Source organism: Lepidothrix coronata, unplaced genomic scaffold, assembly GCF_001604755.1.
Source record: "Lepidothrix coronata isolate B3197 unplaced genomic scaffold, Lepidothrix_coronata-1.0 Scaffold51, whole genome shotgun sequence".
In the NCBI taxonomy this organism is placed as follows: domain Eukaryota; kingdom Metazoa; phylum Chordata; class Aves; order Passeriformes; family Pipridae; genus Lepidothrix; species Lepidothrix coronata.
Window position 1 is genome coordinate 1457665 of NW_016690231.1, and position 25047 is coordinate 1482711.

Below are 25047 nucleotides of genomic sequence, written 5' to 3' on the forward strand. Positions count from 1 at the left end.
CAGAGGTACTGGGAGCATTTCATGGACTGCAACCTGGGGTGACTACAGATAACCACAGAGCCAGGCCTGACCCTTAAAGGCAGATGAAGAAGAGATGTAGTGCGGAAGGGTTCAATATGGCAAACTTCCTTTTACATCCTCCCAGGCCGAGCCAATCCCTGGACCTGGAGAGCTGCCCGTGTAAAAGAAAGCTGCCTGAAGGCTGCTTTAATCATGCTGACTGCCAGTGGTCTTGAGCAATTGTTCCAGCAGCTGGGGGAGCAGTGCCATGGCAAAGGACTCCCCTGACAAAGTCCCTTCTGGCTGCGGGGACAAAGCTGGCACTGAAACTGCTATTGTGGCTCTGGCTCTCCAAAGTGTCCCCGTGCAGAGTTAATCTTCCAGCCACCCGCTCTGCTGCTTTCCAAACATCTTTGCGAGGCTGGGATTTAACACTGTTCCGTTTGCACGGGGCTCTCGTAACACACCAGCGGTGTTGGGTTTTAACCTCTGCTGAACTGATCCACACCAGCTTTCTGGGAGATCAACTGAGGAAATGTTAACAAAGAAAACCTTCCATATACAGGGCTGGTTACAGTCCTTTTCTTTTTTTCACTTCTTTTTCACCCGTAACCTTTCGACTCTGAGTCATGATCACTGCCTCCTATGACTTCACTCTTTTTCTTTCAGTAAAGCTCAGGGCCTGCACTAAAGAAGTCACTTTCTTCCACCTGCTCATCCCTTATTTCAAATATAAATGTTTTCTTTAGCTTTACAAGAGTGGAAGAGATTTGCCTTGAGTTTTTCAAACAGAGAAATTCACAAGTGTTTGGGAAGCTGCAGTGGGAGGTCACCACATATCACCACCAGCTGCAGGGCCAGGGCTTGCTTCGGCTCAGCACACGTTTTATCATCACCTCATGGAAACCCAAGCATACTTCTTTTGCATCGCTACTGCAGTGTTTTGTAGTGGATATTTCAGATCCACCTGGGCTACAGTCAGGAGATCTAGTCTTTGTAACAGTAAAGTAATTAATAAATAAATGCAGCCCAATCAAAGCACTCCTGGTTCACTTCCACTAGTACAAATGTATACCTGATCTCAGCCAGTGCTTATTTGTTTAGAAACCCAAAAAACATCTCCACACAATGGAAAGACAAGCAGATAACAAATACGAAGCCATCCTTTCCCAATTTAGAAGTCTTTAAGCCATATCTGCTTGTCTGATATCTAGTCAGCCTCCAAAACAGAGAGCCAGGTTTCTGAGACAAGAGGCAAGAATTTAGACAGTTTTGACTCTGAGAAAGGGAAAACGATCACATTAAAGATGTCCTGGCTCAAGTGAGACATCAGTGTCACGTCCCTTCTACCCCTCCTTGGCAGATATCCCAGTGGAAGTCCCAGTGCTGTCTCCCAAAAGCAGCAGTGGCTCATGCCCATGTTTATGAGCTCAGTGAAATGGGTTATGGTGTCAAACACCAGCTGGATGAGCTGGGGCTGAACGCGCTCCTGCTTCATTGTCTTGCCTGTGTCCAGGGGTTTGAAAAGTGCTATAACCAAATTCACTTTTATCTTCACCACTTCTAGATTTCAAGTTCTTTTACTTCGAACTGACAAAATGAGCAGGACATTCACTCTGGAGACTGTTCAACACTGCACAACCAAAGCCTCAAGACTGTCCACTGTCTCCTGAGGCAAACCTCTTGCACAACTGTGCCAGCAGAAGAATGACTCAACTTGCAGACTCTGGGGACTTTGGGGTTGAAGCAACTGCCAAACCATGCATGAAAACACCATGATGGCTCTTTGCACCTTTTAAAGCAGAGAGATATCACACAACAAAACCCGAAGAGCCAACGAGGGACTCTCGCTACCCGAAGGGTGTGTGGCACAAGGAAAGCACCAGCACTGCTGAATGGGTACCAGCACTCCTGCACCTGGGCTCAAGGCAAGGTCACAGCCCCAGCTCAAGCAAGATCACATTTTTAAATCAAAGAGATTTTGAACTATCTTAGGCCACAGATGCCATGAAAATATGAGGCATGACTGGAAGATCTCCAAATGCCATCGGAAACAAAGATTTTGCTCTCTACAGTGATTTTAAGGCAGCTGATATCTTTGTTGTGCCATCTTGCCAAAACATGAAAGTCATAAAACTGCAAGCGGGATAAGGGCCATCTTCAACCTGCTGTCGGGTAGGTAGCCAGGAATGATGCCCCACAGTAACCACACCTAAGACATCTTTGAAGAGGCAGCAGTGAAAAGCAGGACATGAGAAAGCAAATGGGTACATCAAGCTGATGCACAGAAAAAAACTGGGGCTACTGGATTCAAGGTTTGGGATTATTTCACCTTACCCAGAGAAAGAGGTTTATGAGTTCACATTAAACACACACACAAGGGGAGAGAGTGATCCATCAGTGGTTTGGGATCTTGTTTTGGAGGGACCAACGTGGGTAAGCACAGGGTGACCAAAAGAGAAGCAGATTCAACTCCCCCCCAGTGCCCAAGCCAGTGCTTTGGAGGGAATGACAACAAATGCACAGGAATAATGCGTTGTGCTGCCAGTGTGGCTGCATCACTGCTCTCTTCAGCCACGCTAAGCAGAGCCCCAAAGACTGCTGCAGGTACCCTTCTCACTACACAAACTGAATACATGAAAACACGGGAGGGGAAAAACATGAAAATCACATTAGACAGGAGGAGCAGGAGTTTCCGTGCTGCCAGTGCCTTGGGTGGGCAGCAAATCCAGTGCTACACATCAGAATACAATGAAGGCAAACTAGTAAGAAATAAGAAGCATACAACAGAGCACTGCAACTGAGATGTTCAAGAGACTGAGCAAGGTTTAAAGCTCCCAGATTACAGCAGAGCATAACATGACAGAGTTGGCAAGGTACTCCAGCGCAGAAGTGACTCAAACCTTGACATTTTGACTTTGAAATTTCTGTTCAAATATGAGTTTCTCTACAGTTACAAAAGCAATAAAAAAACTCCATAGCCACATCTCAAAAAACCCCTATCTGCAGCACAGAATCCTCTTTTCTCCCTCCATGTTTGTGCAGCACCCAGTGTGGTGAAACCCTGGTCTGTCACTCAGGCTTTCAGGTACGACTGGAATGCAAAGAGTAATAAAAACATCCACCCTTGAAATAGCAGTCTTGAAAAAACCGCTGCCCTTGGTGCTGCAGATACCCCTGTAATAATCTCCACCGCAAATTGAAAATGTTGCCATCGCACCAAGAAGTGCTGGAAATATTTAGTGCTCCTGTTATCAACCTGGGTTCAGTTTCATTAGTAGTCCAGACGTGTGGTAATGAAGAACCCATTCAATTCCCTATCTCTGCTAGTGGTACACTTCATGGGCTCGTGGAAAGCACACATAAACCCCGTTATCTCTGACAGGGATGGACACATGTGTGCATGTCCCAGATTTGGAAACTGCACTGCAGCGAATGCAGCCTTCACGTCACTCAGCTGCATAGCTTAGAATTTTACATTTTAATTTTTTTGATGTCTGGGGAGATTAAAATGAGAACTGGCAGCATGTGCAAGGGATACTGCACTTTGAATGTCTTATCTATAGTGATTCAGGCTTCCCGGAGCTCCAGATGAAGCAGGTTTTTCACGATGGAAGAAACCACATTACACTGCTCCCTAGGAAGTGAAACAAAACAATAAAGGACGGTTAATCTCTTCTCTAATTCTGCTCTGTGGGACAACTCCTTCAGCAAGCAGCGCCTGGCTGTATCTACCTGGGAGGGGGTCATTTTACTTCGGCTTCCTCTTCTGCTTCCCTCTGTCCCTGGGAGTGCTCTGTCTCCCCGCTGCATCTTTCAATGGCTTTATCAGAGCTTGCACCAACTCAAGCGTGAGAAGTAGCTCTGGGCCCAGCGGGGAGAGGTGGGGGAGTGTGTCTGTGTGTGCTGCGGGGGGGGGGGAGAGGGGAAGACGAGGGAGGAAATGTTATTCTGTCCTTTGTCTTTTCAACAATTTCTTTTTAATGCAACTTGCAGAGCAGCATATAATTAGGGGTCTTGCGGAGCGGGCTTAAACTCAGGAGTAACCCTTCTAACGACCTCAGCAACGGATAATCAGGTAGCGGCTGTGGGGCGCAGCACGGCTCCCCACCCGCCGCGCCGCTCGGCCTCGTAATTAGAAGCCTCCACACTCCGCTGCATAAAGGCAGATTGCAAGGACAGCGTGAAGCCCTTGTTTGAAGCTGGGGGCACAAAGATTGCAGTGCCTGTGATGGATGGAGACAAAGACTCCGATACTGGAACGCTTCCAGCAAGCCTCCGAATCCTCGCTGCGTTTCTGATGGACATTTTCAGGATTTCTTAGAGCGGCAAAGGTTTATTCTCCCGCTCCCCCCCTCCCTAGCCCCCCCTCAGAATTCCTCCACAGCTCCCTAAGCCAGGGATGTGGATGTGGCGCTGTATGGGCACATGTCTCTTGAGATGCTTCTGTGGTTTTACTATTAGAAAAATGCGTTGCCCTCTTTCCCCCATCTATTTTTGTTAGTTCTCATTCCTGATGGGAGAGACACGTTGACACTCGAAAATACCTTGTGCTCAGGACACGGGGCTCAATCCAGGCCCCTCAGAAACTCCCCAGCCAGAACAGTGTTTTAGCTGACCATGTTCACACCACTCTGAAACTGCTGTAGCAAGTACTGTGTTTAAGCTGTAGCTGGTGTTAGCGTAATTCCCCTCAACACTTCAGCATGAATAAAAAGAAATCCCCTTCTTAAAATCACACGTAAACCCCATCTCTCTTTGCTGATCGAAACTTGTTTTTCTCTATTTACATAACCTGAGGCACAGGAGCAAAGGAAAACTGACACTGTAGTGGACTCCAGCTACAGGAGGGAAAGAGGAAGAAATGGATGGAGGACAGGAGCTTTGGGTGAGAAAAACCTAAGAGAGTGAAGGGTCAGTCATGTAGCCTCTTATAAAACAGTCACTGACTTCTATTTTACCCCAATTTCACCACCTTTCTGCATCTTCTGGGCTGCCACTGTGGCTTGTTTGTGGGTTACTCTGCACCCGATCTTACCCTGCAGAGCTGCAGCTTCTCGTCCCCACAGCAGCAGCAAAGCAAATGGGAGGAAACCAAACAGCTCAGGCAACTTGAGCACAGCACAGGAACGCACTGACAAAAAGCAGCAAAGCCAAAAGTGCTTGAATAATAAAACAGAGGAAGAAAAACCACCAGAGCCATCCAGAAGCTGTCAACTGCCAGACAGACAAGCTCCCTTGGAAAGAGCACTGAAGGCAGGTTCAGGGAAGAGCAATATCCATAAGGCAACACAGTGCCAGTCGTTTTTTTCCTCAGTTTATAATGACAAGTTAACAGGGGCTGGAAGAGAACAAAACATGGAAGATTTTCATAGGAGAAATCAGGACACCCTGCCAAGGACGGCTGCCCTGAACTCGAGTTATCCCTGAACTCACATTTGTAGGCACTTAAAACCTTAGCAAGATCGTTAACAAGCTAATAAGAACCACCAGCAAAAGGAGCATAACCTGGACTCGCTAATGTGTTTTGTTCTGAATGATGAAAGGGCAAAAGCATCCACACACTCAGTTGCTACAGCTAAAAAAAAATAACAAAAGATGCTGCCATTCGCATTGTCTCCTACCCTGCTCTTTCCAATGCTGCTACATTAAAGTGGTCTCCATCCTATCTTCCAGTCTGTCTGTCTTGTGTTCTCCCCGCTGTTCAAAAAGCACAGTAATTCCTTAAGTGCTACAACATCCTCCAGAAAAATGGACTGTAACATATGCTGTACAGCTCAGCTTAAGAATTTCCTTTGTCTCTGCACGGACCCGTTGAACCCCTGAGCTCCAAGAGCAGCCCACTCTTCCCTGGAAATCAGCAGATTCAACAGCGTCACAGGAGCAAAGCAACCTCTCTGTGTTGGATCTGCAAGGACATTCTCTCCAGACTCACGACTATTTCCCATTCACCAGGGTTTGAGGGGATACAGGGTAGTCCTGATTTGGCAGTCCATGCCAACCTTGAACTCCCTAGTCTTGGTTTTGCTCTGGTTGGCTGCATTCAGGGAAAAACCTGTTTATGCCTTCCCTCTGAAATGATTTCAGAAGCTTCAGATCCACTTTTATGCTGGTTGCATCACATATTTCAGCAAAGAGGAGCATGGTTTCATCACACAGCAGATCTGCTCTACTTTTTCTGCAGCAAGACGTGTAGTCACCTGAACAAAATCTTTTCACCAGCTCTTTCTGGGGAATGGATGATGAATATAAATTTGGGGAACTACAAAGAGGCAAGCTGTAGGGAGCTTTTCAATGTTTAAAAGCTGATCCAAATCTGTGACATTTAGAAAGTACACAAAACCACTTTCACTTCTTTCAACTTCCCATGCAACACGCTTGCTTGAAAACAAGTGTTTGCACAAGCTGCTTCCTAGATCTTAAATTTATTTAAGAAAGCACCTCTGCCAGCACCTTTCCTCCAGCCCAATTCACTCCCTACAGCTCAGCTCCCAGGAGGACATGCACTGAATCCCATCAGTGCAGTGGGGGAGCACAGCCTGACCATGGAGCACACAGCCTGTTTCGGCACAGCCACGAGAAAGGCTCCTGCCCATGGTGGAGGAGGAGCAATCCCTTTCTCCTAAGCCCTGGCCTGTGGTCTCCCAGGCTCCCAGAAGAGCAGGCCTTCCCATTTCCCTGCCTGTGCTGCCAGCAGTGAAGCCATGCAGACAGAGCTGGCACGGCTCCTGGTGACCCCAGAGATGTGGCTCCTCGCTGCAAATGGCATCAGGCGGAGCTGGATGAGATCAGACATGGAGGGGAACAGAAAGGGAACAAGAGATTCCAGAGGGCTCCTCTGCCTCTGAGTCGTGTTACTGTTGACTCCTTTATTGTGATTAACTCCTTGACATCCTCCTTCCATGACAAGTGGGGGAGGACAGACTGAACTTGGTGATTAATTTATCAGTGAATTACCTCCTTCCCTTTCAAACCTCGCCCCCACCGATGATCTTTATGGGTTAGCTCTATCTTATGAGAGGGTTTACAGCTAGATACAGGTTTGACAGTTTTCATTTCATCACTGAGAAACTCTGTTTGGAGCATTCCATGTTCCTTACACAGACGTGGTGGTAACACCATCTGCAAGCTTCAGCCCACCCCATAAGCCCTGTATGAGGAAAAGAAATCCTCTCCTCCTCAACCTCTTGCTCAAATGACAGTAATTAGGGAACCTCATCACTCTAGACCTGGAGAGGGAGGTGACATTCACGGTAATTGGAGACATTACATGAAGCCACACTGTGCTTATAAAAAAAAAGAAAGAAAAACCACACAGAGAAAAAACAAGCCCCTTTCCCCCCAACCTGGTTGGCATTTCCTAAATAAACTGCCTTTTTTCAGGCACATTGTGTGATTTCTAATACTGGAGACTACTGGAAGGACTCCTGCAGCCCGATTAAGTGTAATGCAGTGTAAGAAAAATAGGAAGGAGGGGGAAAACCCTCGGAAAGGCAATCGAAGTGAAAAATCTATCAGCAGCACAGGGGCTCCAGTGGAGCCAGGAGTCCTGTTCTGAACACACTCCAACTTCCCAGTCGTTTGCTCTGCTGGACACTCCGGGGACCCCAGCACAGCAAACTACAATTTCTAGTAAATATATCCCAGGGACACAATTAGTTTTTCAGCTGGGGGCATGATAAATTGGTCATGCATAATTCAAGGCCAGCACAGGCTGGAGTATAAACTGCTCCATGGCAGCTTCCAGCTCCCTGACAGGGGAATGCAAATGGGCTGCTGGCGCAGGGGCTGCTGGACCCACTAACACTGCACCTCCCTGCCTGCTCCCCTGTCCACCTACATGCCTGGCAACCACCACCCCAGCCTTTCCTTCTGTGCCTCTCTCGGTGATTTTAATTTCCCAGCGATGTATCCATCACTGTCCGATGGCCTTCTGGGACCCAACACACATTGTTATCACAACAAATACCACTCTCCGCTCCATCTACTCTGTTTTTTCCATATGCAGACACAAGAGAATGGTTTTGGCACAGAAAGAGGCTGAGGGACTGTGTGGTCTATTGTCAGCATTAGAAGGCCTAGGGCAAGTAATTTCCAATCTGCCTCAGTGTTCCCATCGACACAATGGAGATAATTCCAACCACACAACTGCAGAGTTAGCAAGACACACTCAGTTTGGGGTTTGATAAAGGTCTGAGAGGTGGCTGAGGATATGCAGCCCACCCAAACAACAGTCTCAAGGTCTCCAACCTTATTTTAGGTATTTATTTAAATACATCTACCTGCTCAAAGCAGGAGAACGAGAGAACTTGCTGCTTTGCAGTTGGCCAAGTGATGGATGAAGTGAAAACTCCAAGGAAACTTTGGGAATCCTTCAAAATGATGTCCCCAAGTTTCTCAGTGCATGCCCTACAGCATTCCAGCCAGGGAGAGATACACAGTGTACACACTGGAAAACTCTGCCAGAAAAATCACTGCAAGTACATTCTCTGTACAGCCACATCACTGAAGGCTGACAGCTCCTTTCACCAGCCACAGTTTCTCTATCTTCCAAAATCCTGAAACTACTTCTCAGGATGCATTGCCATTTTCTGCTCCTCGGGAACAGAATAAGCATTTTAAGTCCAGTCTGTGTGAAATATTCTTAAGAAGCAGGCTGAGGCAGAGCAGGGCATTAATAAAGGAAAGTTTTGGCAGTGTATCTGCAGATTTAGCAGCCCTTTCATTTCATGGTCAGTTCCACATACCCCAGGAGGTGACTTTGGTTTGCCTAGTAGTGAAAATAATCCAGGTTTGTCTGATTTTTTTACCAGGAATACTGTTGTGGGTTTTTTTCCTGAGCATGTCTCTCTTGCATAGGGCTGTGTGTTCCTTGAATGAGATCAAACAAAATTCAAGCAGAGAAATCTAGGGAGCACAGATGTTAACCTGGACAAGTCTGAACACAAGTACTTCTTAACCAAGGAGTCAGGACCCTTTTGGCAAGACCATCCCAGAGGAGATCTCAATGCTCAATTCACTGCATACCCTGCTTTGAAAGGGCCAATGCCCTCTATCATCTTCTTGGAACAGATGCTCTCTGAGCTAAATGTGTCCCTTGTTGTCACCAAACAACATGCCACCTTCTGACATCCTTTATGGAGAGGGTACAAGTCTAATGGAGAGAAACATTTCTTTTCCTAAATAAGCTCATGGGCGCACACACACACACACACACACACACAAATAATTATCTGCAAAACTGTTACAAGAGTAAGTAGGCCAGCCCAAATTTCCTTTTGGACTAGATTAATTAAATTAGTGCTTCAAAAATAAAGCACATATTTAACTGAACTTGCACAGTTTTATACAATTCAGCAAGTCTGTCTCGTGGAGACACCTTCACCCCAGAAGATCTGTCCGTGCCAAACCAGAGTGCATCCACAGGGCTGTCTGACAGGGATGGGGATGGTGCTCCTGAGGCCCAGGCGTCTGCAGGACTGAATCTGGAGACTGCATTTTGGTCCCAGAAGGTCTTTTGATCCCAAAGAATATGAAGCTCTGACAGCTCTGATGTTTGTCAGCAGACTGTTGAGGAGCTGGTGAGTGCAACAGCAACAATTTCACCAACAACTTCAAGTGATGCCAAGCTAAATTCTGGGCCATTACAGAGCAGGAGCTGAGGGTGAACTAAAGGATCAAATCACTCACTCCTGGCAAGAACTGTATTTCCTCCAAGACACCAAGCCTCTTCCTTTCCCAATTAAACAAAAAAAATATACAACCCTTTTAAAATTTAAATAGGGTTTCAAAGGTCAGCTCTGTTCACATCAGCCCACAGGGATTACATTAAAAAACCTCCACCACGAACAAAATTTTTTTAGTTAGTGAAAACAGCAGGGACAAAATTGTGCTAATGAGGATTATTCTTTTCATGCACATTGGTAGGCTTTTTATCTTCACACATGAAAGTCTTCTCCATTAAAACAAAATTTCCTGACACACATGGTGCACTAATTGTTGTCCCAGCTATCAGGGCTATCTGCCTCACAGCAACTCATAGAATCACAGAATGGTTTGGGTTGGAAGGGACTTTAAAGCTTATCTAGTTCCATGGGCAGGGACAGCTCCCACTAGACCAGGTTGTTCAAAGCCCCATCCAACCCGGCCTTGAACACTTCATTCCACTTGTGGAGAACATTTGGGGAAAACCCCCACCACAATTTCACTTGTGAAAAAAATATTGCTGCAAGGCTTAAGTGTAAGTACAGCCAGAACATCCAAGTCAATCCACAACTGCACCACACCAAAAGATGGTTAGAAAGAAGTCACAAGAGAAATCATATCAAGAAGAGAAAATTGTGGACGGTCACATGTGAAAACATCTAGGTGCAAAGTGAAAAGATGTTTAAAATCCAATATCAGAAACACGACCATGACTGATGAGTGTCAGGGAACCCATGTAAAGGAGGCTTCACAACTCATCCACTTAAAGAAAAATCGGCCTGTGCCTTTCCACAAAGGGAAAAAGAAGGAACAAATCCTGGCCAGCGAGCACTGGCTCTGAGGGACCAAGGTGTAAGAGGCAATGGTGGCCTGGGGGGCCCTCTGTGGAGAACTCGCTGCTGAGGTGACACTCAAGAGCCTGTGAAGCCTCCTGGCCCAGGTGCTCTCAGCTGGAAAGCTGAAAAGGAGCAAGGAGGAAGCTTCAAGATGCTACAGCAACACAGCACTCCTCTGGGACAACCAGCACAGGAGGCTCTCCATAAATACAGCAGTGGCAGCCCCGTGCACACAGCCAGAGTTCAGGGATGGTGATGTGTGGAGGAGCAATATCTGTGCAGTCACCATCCTGCAGACAGAATTCTGCATTCTATTTACACAGCACACCCTCGGCAGAGCCTCCCAGGCATTTACAAGGCTAGAAAATTAAAACCCCAGTTCGGTCACAAATACTAAAAAGCCCTGGTGGTTCCACCAAGCCAACAGCCCCTGATGGAGGCTGAACCAGCAATTCCTTCCTGGGCTTGCACTGGAAAAAAGATTAGAAGCACATTAGATATAATATACCCATATGCTTTGTTTTGCTTGCTTTTTGTTTTGCCTTTTAGGAAAAGAAGAGCGAGAGAGAAACTTCCCCTCCAGAATATTAAAAGTAACAAATTTTAAAATTTTTTTAACAAACACTAACCTCAGATCATTAGCCAACCTGGCAACAGACCAGAGAAAATTTATAGCCGACGTGCAACATCAGCTTTCATCCAGAAATGCTAATTTCAGTAAAATGAATAGTGTGTGGGCTTTTCATACTGCTTTGCATTTGGCTCCTCACAGCCCTGTTTAAAGCCTGGGAACCGGCCATATAGTTAAACTGCACAGATGTTCAACAATCTGTACTTGTGTTAATTACCCTAATGTGAGCAGAAACTCAACAGATCCCTGCTAATGAAGGAGAAAGTTTTCCAGTGTGACTACCGTATGTTTCATTGTCACTGTATTACCAAGCTTCTCCCCCTCCTTCCTCTGCCCCCCCAGCTCCCATTCTCTCCAGCTCCTTTGCATTCACATCACCCTCCTACCTCAGCATGCATGAATTGGACCAACTAATGACTGTGTATTCGCAACATGGCAGACACCATTAGGCTGATCGGAGGTGCAGCTGCTGAATTTTAACAGGCAATTTTAAACAAGGTAAGAAAAACAGATTCATCATGCTCCTGATTCTCTCATCCCCACCCATCTGCCATACTTCTGCCCTTGCCACAGCTCGAAAACACTCGCGAAGTGCAAATACACTTCCCCCTCCATAAAAGGCAGCAGCGTACAAAGCAATGCAAATAGATGTTGCCGGGCAATTACTGGGGATGGGAGCTGAGAGCCGGGAGCATCCGGGAGGACGGGCTAACAGGGAGCTCCGAAGGAAGGCTGGAGTGCGGTCCTGGGGAGGGAGCACAGCACGGAACCGGGACGGGTGTGGGTGACCCTGCCTGCTGCTCCCCTGCCCAGCACTGAGAGCTGCCCAGTGTCACTGTGGGAGCCACAGGAGCAGCAAGCAGTTATGTTCAGCTGCAAATGGGAGGTAAGACAGGGTTCTAAAGGGCACAGCGGGAAGGGTAAGGCAACGCTCAAGTGATCAGTGCTGCCAGTAGCAATGAACCAATACTGCTGCACAACTTAACCCAGCATTAAAACGAACGCGACCTCCCAAGAACTTCCTCTCCCACTGAGGATCTTGCTTCCTCTTCCCGGGTCTGTCTGCCCTGCTCCCTGCTGCCAATCATCACTTCCAGCCACTTCTCTCAAAGCACTCTGCTCAGCAAGCAGCAGGCAAAGGGGGACAAGGAAGGGCAACTGGCTCACCCCAGTGAGCCCCAGGTGACCTCTGAACGATACCAGCCCTGGCCTCAGCCAGAGTTCACCTCTCCCAGGTGCCACCACTTCACAGCCAGGCCAGTCTTCACCAGCAAATTGTATTACAATGACCCTCATGGGAACAAATGCACTTGCCTGTACTTGACTTGACTGGCAGACTCCCCTCCACAGAGGAAGGGGGGTAAGCAGTCAACTTTGCTCATTTATTGCATCCATCCTGCTAGGTCAGCCTCCTTTGTTGTTCACAGAGCCCACAACTTGCAAACTCAGAGATGGGGCAGCAGCAGCTGCCTATCCGGAGAACATTTCATCCACATCATGCCACTCTGCTCAGGACTGGGCACTCTCTGCCAGCCCTCCACAAGAAAAAGCTCAAGTTCCCTCTCAAAAACCTCTTTCTTCATGAATTGAGGGGAGATGGGGGAGAAACGTCACACAAAGAGGTGGGGAGGGGATCCAGCAGAACCCAGAAAGAGTTGAAAATTATTTAGAGAGCACTTGGCTCTTTTCTCCTACCTCTTCATCATTAGCACTGGAAGCAACACAGCTGTCTAATGGCAACTTCAGACACCCATGGGCCAGCAAAGCGACATTTTCCACACTTAAATAACACTGAGCTGATTTAATTACTGCACTTAATAGTAACAAAAGATGTCTCAATTTAATCTTCAAATGGCCCTCCAAGATCAAAACACAGCTGGCTGGATAACAAGATGGCCTAGGCCAGCAAACAAGTAGGTCCAATTTGTTGAAGAGCTGCATCCACTCCTGGGTATGAAAGGCCAAGGAACACTTGTGTGCCGAGCGAATCAAAGGCAGCAGCTCCCCTCACCCCCTCCCTGCCCGACTTTTGTGACAGGGAAAAAAATAAAAAGGCAGCTGATTCGGGGATAAAGAAATGCAACACGATAAAAGAACAAACGATGGTGTTTGGGAGAGAAAGAAGTAAGAACCACGATTTAACAGGTTTTGCTTTTATAATCCTTCAAGATGATTAGGAATGAATGAAACAGATTAAAATCTCATGGAGACAAAGGAAAGTCTCGAACTCTTTTGTTTTTCTTTCCATACTGGACAGGACATGGCTCATTAAGGAAAGCCTTCAAGACACAGCTACAGTGAGGAACAACTAGGCTTCTTTTTTGGGCAAGAAAAACTTGGGGAAAAGTAACCATTTACTTCTAATGTTCTTTAATTGTCTCTAGTGGGTTGTGACTGTTACTTTTTGCAAACTATTCTAAGAAATGTCCCTCTCTTGAGCAGCTTTCAACACATACTCCTGCTGACAGAATGGCTGGGCCTCTCCAGGTACTTTCAAGAAATTTTTAAGGTTTTGCACATTCCATTGCAGCTAAACATGGAAAAGTTACAGCCAATCTTTCAGCCACTGCAGCATTTCTGCGATCCCCTGAGCAGCAGAGAAGCCTAAATAAGCTTTCATGCTGTACCCTGGATGTAGCTTTCCAACTCCCCCTTCCAACTACTGATAGTTACACGAATGACAGACACACAGCCCACATTTTAAATCTAATCTCTACTAGCATTAACTAAAACCAAGTTTGCTAGAAATCAGTTTGTTGAGCTTCATGGCGTTACTTTGGATCAACAAGAGTCTGTGGGATATTGTTGCTGAAAGCTTAGAAGGTTTTTTTCTAGTAATTTTTTCCTTAACTTTTTCTCTTGATGGAGAACTACGAGGTGGTAACTGAAGTGTGCCAATTTTCTTGGAGCCCTGGATCATGTTTTTTGGGATTATGGTTTCTCTGGTTTTTGTTTTTTCATTATATACACAGCTTGCTCCGTCAACAGCAGTTCTTAAACAATAGATGATGTCAGTGACCACTGCACCATGAATGTGGAAGACTGAGGACAGGGGAATTCACTACAACTCTGGTAACTCCCTCCTCTCCCTGGACTGTGACATGATAGAGGAAGATAATGTCCATGTTCACAATAATCAGAGCCAGACAAACCAGTGGTTTTCTCAAATACCCTGGGCAAGGATGAGACATCCAACCAGAGCCACTGCAGACAGGGGTCATGTAGCCCAGTGTCCTCCCCAACAGGGCTAACATCCATGTTCAGGTGGGTTTTGAAAGGCCCTGGTTAGTTGGGTCTGCATTTAAGTTTCAGACTCATTCCCTCACTGTTCATTTAAGCATCTTCCTTTCTCAGTGAATGTGACCCTGGATAAACCTGTACTTTCAAACCCCAAGAGACTGATAAAGAAACACTCATTGCTTCAATTTACAACCTCCCTACTGATCTGTGTTCAAGCTCAGAGACCGAACCTTCACACTTCAAACTAGCTGGGTCTAGACATCTGAATGGCAACGAGGAATAAAAATTCCCATCTCTCTGCCCAATAAGCATGACTGAACCTCCCCCTAAAGCCACTCTCCCAACCAGTTTAAGTTCTAGATCAGTAACAGGAGATCTCGAGGAGGCACTTGCTGTGCGAGCTCGAGCATGTTTCCAGTTTGCATGTTTGTTTAAGTAAGTGACAAAGATGGAGGGACCAAAAGCAATTCCCTTAACTAGAATTCACAAGTGCAACCAAGTAGAAAATCTCCCGCCTGCTCGAGAGGAGGGAGTCAGAGTTTCTGAAAGGCTGAAAGACGGCTCTGCTCAATGCCCACAGCGGGCACAAAGCGCCGAGCGCGGAGTCCTGACCCCGCTGAAGTCAGCGGCAAAATTCCCAGAGATTTCCTCAGGGCCAGGATGTTCAAACCTGTTCAGACAATTCATAAACCACCGTTTCAAGGGCACACCTTTGCATGAGATTCCCAAGGGCCTTTTGAGTTTTGACTTAAATGCCTGGATTATTTTTACAATCCCGGTTATGGGTTCTTTGTTCGCAGGGAGTTAGGCAATACAAAGAACACAGCGAGAGAACAATGAAGGTATTACCATGCATGATTTGTCTTAAAAAAAATTCTCTTTCTTTTCATGAAGTTATAGATCCAATTTCAGTCTTTATTATCACTTTGCCATGTGAGAAAGTGGTTCTTAATTTTAATAAAGGAAGGGAGATTCATATTTCAACAAGAGCTAAAACGCTTCCTGCGATACAGGAGGTGGAAAGCTCTTTTACTAACAGCTACTGCAGGCCAGATTCAGGGAGGGAAATGGAAATAATCTGCCCACACCAGGTCAATAAATCCTGTCTAGGACATACCTAACAGTGGGCAGTAGCCCAAAGACATCTTGTCCAATGAGATCATTTCTGCCCCCTCCATTTTAAGGGAAATTAAGAGCTCGCCCTGCCAAGCACATGTTAACACTTCACTTATCACCAAACTTGGGGCTCAAGCTACTGCAGCCTGTGGTGCACAACTGGACTGATAAGAATCTTTCCACCATGTTAACCCATCTGGAGAAAGAACCATATCTGCAGCTTCAGAACCTTTCCCTAGGATTTCAAAGTAATTTTCTCCCTCAAATCTACTTTCCCCTTAAAAAGGAGTCTGTGGGATATTTAAGGAGGTTCTCATCTAAAACTTAACTGTATTCAGTGTGAAGAATGACAAGTTAAACCCAACCCACAAACCAAAATTAGGTGCCCCCAATTCACAAAGGCCTGTGTAGTTTATCTGTGAAAAAAGACTCCTAGAGACCCACCACTCCCATTTTGTGCTACTAGAGACATTTTAAATCAGGAATGCTAGTTGTGTTTGGCCAGACAAATCTTCAGATGTATTCCAGTTTGAAATGTGTTATGGAAATTTCTTTTTCTCCAAAGATAGTCCTATTATTTTACAGTCTTTCCCATTAGACCCTGTTTACATTAGAGCTAGAGCCATAGGACCAAAATCCATCTTTAAATATGGTCCTCACTGGTAAAAAAGTGAACATAGTTTTGTAAAATTATATTTAATATTGTTCTATCTCTGTTCTGGCAAAGGAAATGAAGGCAGTTGTAACCTCAGTACCAAGTGGTTTAAACACAGCCCATGTGGGAAGTGAAACAAAGATTTGATGCAACATACATTAATTAGCTGATCTGCAACCTAACTGGGGTTAGGTTCTGTGATCAGAAGACCTAACTTGGGCTGCACCTACATGCTCATCCAAACAGGACTGTGTCCACTGCCAGTACTCTCATTTTCCACTTAAGAACTCAAGATGCACAGGCAGACGAGGTGTTTTGCCCACCAAGGGCATGCTGGAGAGGGGCACACAGCACAGGTCTCCTCCCCTGGGTGCCCCAGTCACTGGGATGTGCCACCTGGGTGCTTTACAGAGCTGCAGGAGTGTAGAGAGGGACAATGTGTTATTCATTGTTTTTAACTCCATACTCTGAATCTCAGCGGAGGGGGGAAAAAATAACCCCAAGAAACTGGGACTCATGAATGGAACACATTCCCACTGAAAAAGGACTAACAAGAAAGTCAGCAAAACTTCTCCTGACAAATTTCAAGCCAAAGACAACAATGGAGAAAACAAAGCAGTAGCAGCATTTTTATCTTCCAACTCTGTTGCATACAATTCCCAGCAAAGGGATTTAGCTGTGATAAACAGGGCTGCAAGATCCTGAAGCGAGATTCGAGATTCGGCGGTTTTAGGATTCTTTTCAGGTAGCTGAGTACAAAATCCCTGCCCTTCCCTCTCCTTGGGCCATTCATCTTCCGCAGGTGATGGAAAGCCCCTCTCCCAGCGGGTGGTCCTGCTCTCCCAGACCTTAACGCTTAATTGCCACAAATCAATCCCAACCCTGATGCTCAGGCTGCTGCTACCCCGTCCCCCCTTCCCACCCCTTTCTCCTTGCACCGATTGCAGCCCAGGATCCTCTTGTGTTACTAAATCCATCTCTGGACACACCACCCAGGCGAAACAAAGCACCAGCACAGACACTGCCGGCCGTGGCCGGCGCCGTGCGCTGACCTTACGCAACGAGGCCGGCCTCGAAAACAAGTCACCTCCGTGTCTGTGTGCACGTGTGCACACACACATGCCTCCTATTTTATTTTTTTGTTCAACTGGAATTAATCAGGGACCATAAACACTGTTTGTTTCCTGAAAGCAGCAGTGGGGGGACGAAATACGCCTCTTAAGCTTATCAGCTTCAGTGCCACTGAAGAGAAAGCTGGCTTCTAAGCCCAGGGATAATGGGCTGTCCTTTCAGGAAGGTATCAGAGGTCTCAGGAGAGGGAGACAGCACAATGGTGTGACCTTCAGCTAATAAAGCCCACCCTAGAGTCCAAAGAAGCTTGGGGAATATTGACAAAAGTTCATATTTACAACGGCCTGGACCCTTTCCAGATACCATTACCAGTCTAGAGAGCTGCAGCCTCTGTACATACACTCACACAGGCTTTTATTCTGCCTGCTCCTTTCTTTCTTTGTTCCCATGCTGGCAAAAAAAAAAAAAATTAGTCAGAAAATGGCAATTCTTCTGCTGACAAGGCCCCACCAGCATCTTTTTTAATGAAGAGAGTTATTTGAAATTGCAATTTCAACCTCAGCGCTATCCTCTACTTGAAGGAGATTCAAGGCCTCTTGCAAGGATTCTTGGTGCGTCATCGTGCTCATCAGGAAGAAAGCATATGTGTTTTTGTGGAAAATCTGCTGATTTATTTATAATTCTTTAAACAAAAAGGCAGCCAACATATTGTAAAATGAGAACGTTGTTGGTTTTTTTGCACTGGCAATCAACACAGCCCATCAGAAACACAAACCCAAAGCGTTTTCAGGCAGAAACTGATCCCCCCCAGTCTGCGTTGTGGTTGGCAAAATGACGTTTAGCCCATAACTAGAGTGCACAGGCATGACTGAAATACAAATAATAATAATATTTTAAAAATTGTTCATGCAGTGAAAAAAGCCAATTTCAAAACATAAAAACTGTTTGAAGCTGAAGTTTCATTTTTCTGACTCCCAAAATAGTTCCAAAACAAATATATAAAAATAAAGGTTTGGAGGAAATCTGTTTTCAAGGGTAATTTCACTGAAACCAATATTAAATCTCAAAACATTTAATGGAAATAACATCTTCAGTGACAGAACTGTTCTGACCGCACTTTTCAATCCAGCCATGCCAGTGTGCCATTTTTATTTATCTGCCTCATAATTCATCTTTGCCATCCTGAAACTAATCCTGCTGGGGCTCAAAAGGGATCCAAAAACTGGAATAGGTTAGAATTTCTCCCAATAACATCTTCTAAAAGATGCCTCTGTATCGTGGTGGTCTCGTTTCCCGTGCCAGTATTTAACAGGCAGGAAGAAGGCTGAACAGACCTCTACAAAGACCACAGATTTCTCACTTCTGCAGCTTTTCTTTCCAGTGAAGAACCCGTTTCCACCCACTGCTACAGTTACATCAGCTACACGGGCTCACCAGCAGTTTTCAGTTTCCTAGTTTTGGCCCAAGCAGGCTTTTTATTCTTTCTCCTCACCCCATCCAGCCACACTCGCTGTCAGAAGAGCCCAGGTGACTGATTACAGCCTGTCTGAATCCAAAGTAGTCAAATTAGATATTAATGTTGTGCTTAATGTGCTCACACAAACAAGGTCATTGGTTGCATCAAGACTAATAGGAGATGACACACACTGGGACTGCACCACCCAGGGTGTTCCTCCATCACCTCAGGACAGAGATGCCATTGCCTCAACTGCAGCCACATTTCCATCATGGCCAAGGCTTCCCACCCTTCATCCTTGTTCCCAAAAGCAGCTGCAAATTGCACTTGTCCTCCCTCTTGGGGTGAGCTACAAAATCAATCAGCAATACTGAAACCAGAAAGTGGTGTAAAGTATCAGAAGAGAAATAAAAAGAGTCAATAGTGCCATCAGAAAGATAAACCCGAGTTCATCCTGGAAAAATATCAACTAATCCATCTGTGGGGAAGTAACCCTGGACCACGATACTCTGCGAGAAAACTGGAGAAGTGAAAGGTATTGGGCTCCTCCAGCAGGAATCTGGAGCTCTGCTTGGAAAGCTGGAGCCCAGTAGGGTAAAATAGCCATTATCAGCCCACCCGAGGTCATGGAGATGCAGAAAAGGCTGCTGAAGCAAAGTAAAACACATTTTTCTATGGATAAGAGAAGGCACTACAAATGATAACACTTAATACTTGGAATCAGTGTGCAGGACCATTTCTCTACTCACTGTTCCAAGGATGAGAGGTTACGTCTCCTGGCTGCCACCAGGGCCCCAGCTAAGTGCTTTTCATTGCCTAAACCTTTAAACCAGCATTGTTTTATTTATAATAACAGTGAGTTCCTACTGAGAAGCTCCAGAGACAACTGTGCCTGGCAGTAATTTTATACCTGTTTTCCATGGCAGAACCCCCTGGCTCTCAGGAAACCATGGGGTATTAAGTGTATCCCAGAGGAACAGGCAGATCCAGGACACATCCTCTGCTGTGGTGGATGGGCAACTGCTCCCAATTTCTGCCCTCTTTACTTCCAAACCACAAACACTCAGAAAGTCTTGCTCTTAGGGTATGATTTTAATAACGAATATTGGAGTTAAAAGGCTGAAAAAGCAAGCAAGGTCCATTCTGAGAGGGTGTGATAATCCCACCTGTGGCTGTCCCCAGCACGCTCCCCTGCACCCTGCCTTTGAGCACAAAAATGGGAGACCTAAATGGCCTGCTCGTGATGCTGCACAACCTGGTGCAAGGCTTTGTCCTCCTTGAGTGAAGAGGCAAAAAAAAAAAAAAAAAAAAAACCAGAGGCAAAAAAAAAAAAAAAAAAAAAGAAATCAGGTTTTGAAACCACACAGAATTAAGACTCAGTATCAGCCAAGCTGGCGACTGGATCTTGGGGGCCTGTTTCCCTCTGAATTTCTCCCTGCTGCTGTGACGTGCTCACACTGAAAATTTTCCCTTGAGCAACTGCCTGACTAAAATACAGCACACCCTTACCATAAAGCCCTTTGTTAAAACATCTTTGCCATAAAGCTGCAAAACCTTGGCTCCCAAGTACATTAAATCCTTATAAACCTGCCTTCATTTTAACCGCGCAGTATTTCAAAACACAAAGCGCTTCTTCTGAGAGATAGCACTTTAATGAGGAGAGGGGTAAAATATATAAACCAAACCTCATTATAGCATAATTTCTAGGAGACAAGCATGCTGCTATAAAGAGAAGCCATGGAAATTGCACTTCACATAGCTTGAAGATTTAATACTTTTAAAAAGCCACTGCTACTTCCAGCCTTTGGTGGTGTTTTGTTTTGAACATAACAGAAACAAGCAGAATTATGGGTCCACTGTCAGCTATGTATTTTATATTCTGCAAATTGTTGCAAATGGTAGATTCAACCCTACCACCTGCTCACAGAATGTAATGTGCCAGTAAGAGCCTGACTACAAGTTGCTATTGTATACTATTGTATACTTTTACCTTTAAACCTCTGCATTCTTCAAGGTTGTTGCTTTAAACATGATGAGGTAGCATGGATATGGTAGATCACCCAAACCAGATCCAATTCATACTGGATTGAAAGTGCTTATAATGATACAGCTTGTTCACGTGCTAACAACAAAGCCAAAGAAACCTACCAAAAACCACACTACAAGAAAAATCTAGAGTATGGACACACAAATGAAAGCAATGGATATAATGCCATTTAATACCACCTGTCAGATAAATCAGGGTAACTGGCACACCAAAGGGACTGCAATTAGTTTCCAAAAATGAGAATGCTGGTTGTTTTTTTTTTTTTAATCTAAAACTCGATTGCTTTCTACAAAATGACAAGTGGATCAACCTCCCTCAGCCAACAAGAAAAATGTTACTGGAAAAAACTGTTCTCCCTAAGAGCAAATTATCTATCAAAGGAGCATCCTGAATTACATTGGTCTACAAGACTTTTAAACTTAATCTAATAAAAAAATAAGCCATTATTGATTACAGTTCTTCGACATTAGTCTTCCAGTTGTAACTTCTGAAATGAAAGCTTAGCAATTATTAGGTATTTACTACAATCAGTAGAGAAAAATAGTGCAAAAAGATGAGCATAAAGGCCACCAAAGAAACAATGTACTTTGGAGGAGGGAAACAAAACAAGCAGAAAACCCCAACCCCCCCCAAATAACCCCACCCCGAGCCCAACAACAGCAAGGGGAGATGCACTTCATGGCAGCTTTGACTTGAAGCACATGTAACACTGATTGATGGATACTGCAAGCGAAGACACCAGTGGAAAATTAACTCCAACCAAGCACCAAAACTGGGACAGGTTTTTTGTGTTCCTTGCTCCTACTTTAGAAAACTACGCAAGAATGGTCAGAATTTCAGGAAAGGATCGCTCCAGCTACTGTCACAGATCTGGGTCAACAGCAGGGTAACAGGTGACCTGTAACTGATGCCTATAACCTGGTTAGGATAAGCATTTCCTCTTATCTCTTTGTTGTGGTTTATAATGAATAATATTCTGGGCTGAAGGGTGCTTATTCTCCCTGATTACCAGAAGGTTCAACACTCACTACACGGCTACGCCGATGGAGTGGCACTTCTGAGTGCAGTTCTCAGAGAGGACATCTGAAGAGAACACAATACACCAAACCCTTTTTCTAAACACAGAATAAATGATTTTGCTTTGGGGTCCTGTTTCTGAGACACTTTGTACAATTTTCGTTTTTACTGACGTGACTCTTCTCTCCAGGTTTACATTAAATGGATAACAGGTTCTTCCTTCACCATCATCACTCTCTTATGAGTCACAAGAGACTTTTTCAGCTCTTACCAACTTTACCACGGCAGAAGAGAGTTGGCTGGACAAATCTGAGGCAGCACCTCAGCACACAAATTACCACAGGATGTCTGGTATTAAGGTAACCCAGCCTAGCACGTGCCTTCCCTTAACTTTAATATTCTTCTGCTTGGCTGTGCAACTAAACCTCGAGGAAAAAGACAGGTGCAAGCAAGTGCACATGCTACTTTCGTTTTACAATCTTCCCACTTCCTCCCTTAATAACTGAGGGTTTGGGGTGCTAGAAACAAGAAGCCTTATGACAAATGTGCAATGAGACCCTGAGCTAACAGGTTAGCTGACATGGAACTGTTAACAGTGAATTGGCTTGGAGACAGTGGGGGGGGAGGGAAAAATAAAAAGGGGAGACAGAGTGAGAGAGACAGACAGCAACCAATTCAGCTGCAAGAAATCAAGCTAAATCAGTCCCAAGTGCCCATGTTGGAGAGACTTGATCTCATACCTTGCTTGTTATCAAGGCACTCCTGATACGAGTCAGCTCCAGTTCCGTTGCGGTCTACAGACAAAACAAAAAGTTTCATTCATATCAAACATAAATATCAGAAACTTCTCAAATGGCAGCCGTGCTGGAGCAACACGTTACGTGCAAACAGTGCTAGTGCTTTTGGAGGCCAGGCTGGTTCGCTGACAGAACCTGTGACTGGTCACAAACAGGCTACAACAGACTGACACAACCCACTGTGAGAAAATTCTTCTAGTCTGGGCCAGTGCTTTGCTCCCAGCCCTGCCCATCTGTCTCCACACTGCTGAGGGCACAGGGAAGGGGAGTAGAGCCACAGCTGCCCTGAGCAAGTTCCTTAAGCACATGGAAGTTAAATCCACTGTTGCACTGTTCTCTGTAGGCTCTATGAAGGCGCTGGTTTGAACCAGTGGAACGCAAACTACCGAACAGACTTCTCGGGGTTCTGTGGTCCTGTTTGCTTTTTGGTTGCTACATTGTATTAAAGACAACCAAAAAGACAAGACCGTACTTTCCAAACATTACTTTTCCATGGAAGCAATGTTACTGTAGATACTGTTGGGGTTATCTGACCCAGCAGCAAGAGAGGAGCCAGTCTGTGCCACAAAAACGGGCAGAAGCTGAGGCTCCTGTACTCTGAGTGCTCCACACAAGGAACAAACCAGACAGCTCCCAAACACAGGTGTGGTCACGCAAGTGGCCCCTCACATCCAGCATGGGCATCACCTAACAAAACCCTTCATCTGCACTAGAGGTTCAATTATATCTCCCTGCCTGAGCGTAAAAATGGTTTAACCTGTAGGTTTGCATAATCGGGTTACAGTGTGGCTTGGACCTCAAAAGCAAACCAAAGAATGTTCCAGCATGGCTTCTGCTCCTGGCTTTACAATTCAGTTCAACCACAAAAACTGTCAGGATGGTCCTTGAGAAAAAAATGTTAAATACATCTGTAAACCCTGGATAAACGAATGTCCTTTCAGCAGCTCACATGCACCTTACACACCTTGCTACCTATGAGGAGTAGAGCAACTGAGCCCACTAGACAGGTGTGTGCACAACCTCAAAAAGTGACATTTTGTACATCACACATCTAAGAATGCACATGGTGCTAAAATCAGCCCTGTTGTTTAACTACCAAACCATTTGATCAGGTCATCCGTGGCATGTACTCCTACCATACCAACTCCAATGGCACTGGACACAGTTTTATCCATGTGGTGATCACAGCTAATAAGGAAGCCACTCATCTAGGCTGAACTGGGTGGCCAAGGCATCCTGTAATAGCATTTCAGTCTCACCATGGAGAGAACCAGAACAGCAGCAATGTGTTAATTTCTTTGTAAAGATGCTGTTCAGAGCCCGAAGTTTATAAATATTGTTCACAACAGGAAAAACAGACGTCCAGGAGAACCTTCCCACCCAGGCACCTGCAAACAAATGCATTTCTGTCCCTCCAACAAGCCACTGGTCCCTGACTATGATGGCTTTCTGGCATTGCTCACGTGTGGCAAACGCATTCCCACATCAGCTGCCTTTTCATCTTTGCTCAACCATGAGCTGGTGATGGCTCCTTGAAGACGAAGAGATCCAGATCCAAGTTAAAAGGCCTCACATTCAGCAGTAGTATTTAATGAACAAAGAAGCAAAAATTGAAGTTGCCCCAGTGTTTGTGTTGTGTAAATCACAGATAATAGATCTCCCTAATCCTAATGAGGCCTTCCTATTAAAATCTTTATTAGCTTTCAGCTCTGCAGATTGCCCAAAGGCTCATCAGTTTCCCTATCTCGCAGTACCAAGATCTGCTTTAACTTTTACAAATAGCTCTAAGATATTTCTCAGCTTATCAGCATTGCCAAGCAGCCTGTCTTATCATTACTATTGCAGATAAAATAAATGAGCTCACGATGATATGAATAATGGCATTTTCTGTAGGCTGGTTTCCCATTACATTTTCAACAGATTGTAGATTTAAACTTAAGCACAAAAGAAAAAAAAAAAATGGAAGCTGGGGGGGGAGGCAAAGGGTGGATATTTTTTCCTTCCCATTTACCTTCAGTGTCTCAGAGCCCAGGCTGCGTTTTTAAGCTCACCTGATGAGAGCTAGTAATTACTTTTGAAAGGGAGCAGAAACACCTCAGCTCTGCTTTCTCTGAAGACCAAAAGCCCGGTTACTTCTGGGATGTTTTTTCAGCTGCATTTGCTGGAGAGAAGCAAGGGCTAAACCGCGCTCTGCCTAATGAAGCCATCTTCATTAGCTTGCTCCCTTCCCCAGCAGCCCAGGAACACCAGTCAGATTGGGAATTGAAATCATGAAAAGCAACAGAACTGCATTTGAATTAAAAGGCTAAGCTACAAAGGTCTCCGACGGCTGCTCCGGGCTGATTAGCACGAGGCGCGTGTGGCACCATTGCGGCACAGAGCGAGTTTTCCGGAGCACGTTCCTGGATAAAGGCAGCGCGGCCGCGGGAGACGGGGAGGCTGCAGGACTGACACGGCTCTGCCTTCCCCTCCCGGC

The 25047-nt window shown here is 45.4% G+C and overlaps 1 protein-coding gene across 14 annotated transcripts in view; it reads right to left on the reverse strand.

Annotated features, from left to right (window-relative positions):
• FBRSL1 (fibrosin like 1) overlaps positions 1–25047 on the reverse strand; it is a 510214-nt gene that overhangs the window by 72578 nt on the left and 412589 nt on the right. For 12 of the 14 annotated variants that reach the window (XM_017815483.1, XM_017815482.1, XM_017815475.1 and 9 more), the window contains one exon: positions 22515–22568. The exons of the other annotated variants lie outside the window; for them this stretch is intronic. In XM_017815483.1, coding sequence (XP_017670972.1) covers positions 22515–22568 — 54 coding nt within the window. The remainder of the gene's footprint in view (positions 1–22514; positions 22569–25047) is intronic. 14 annotated transcript variants of the gene reach the window in all.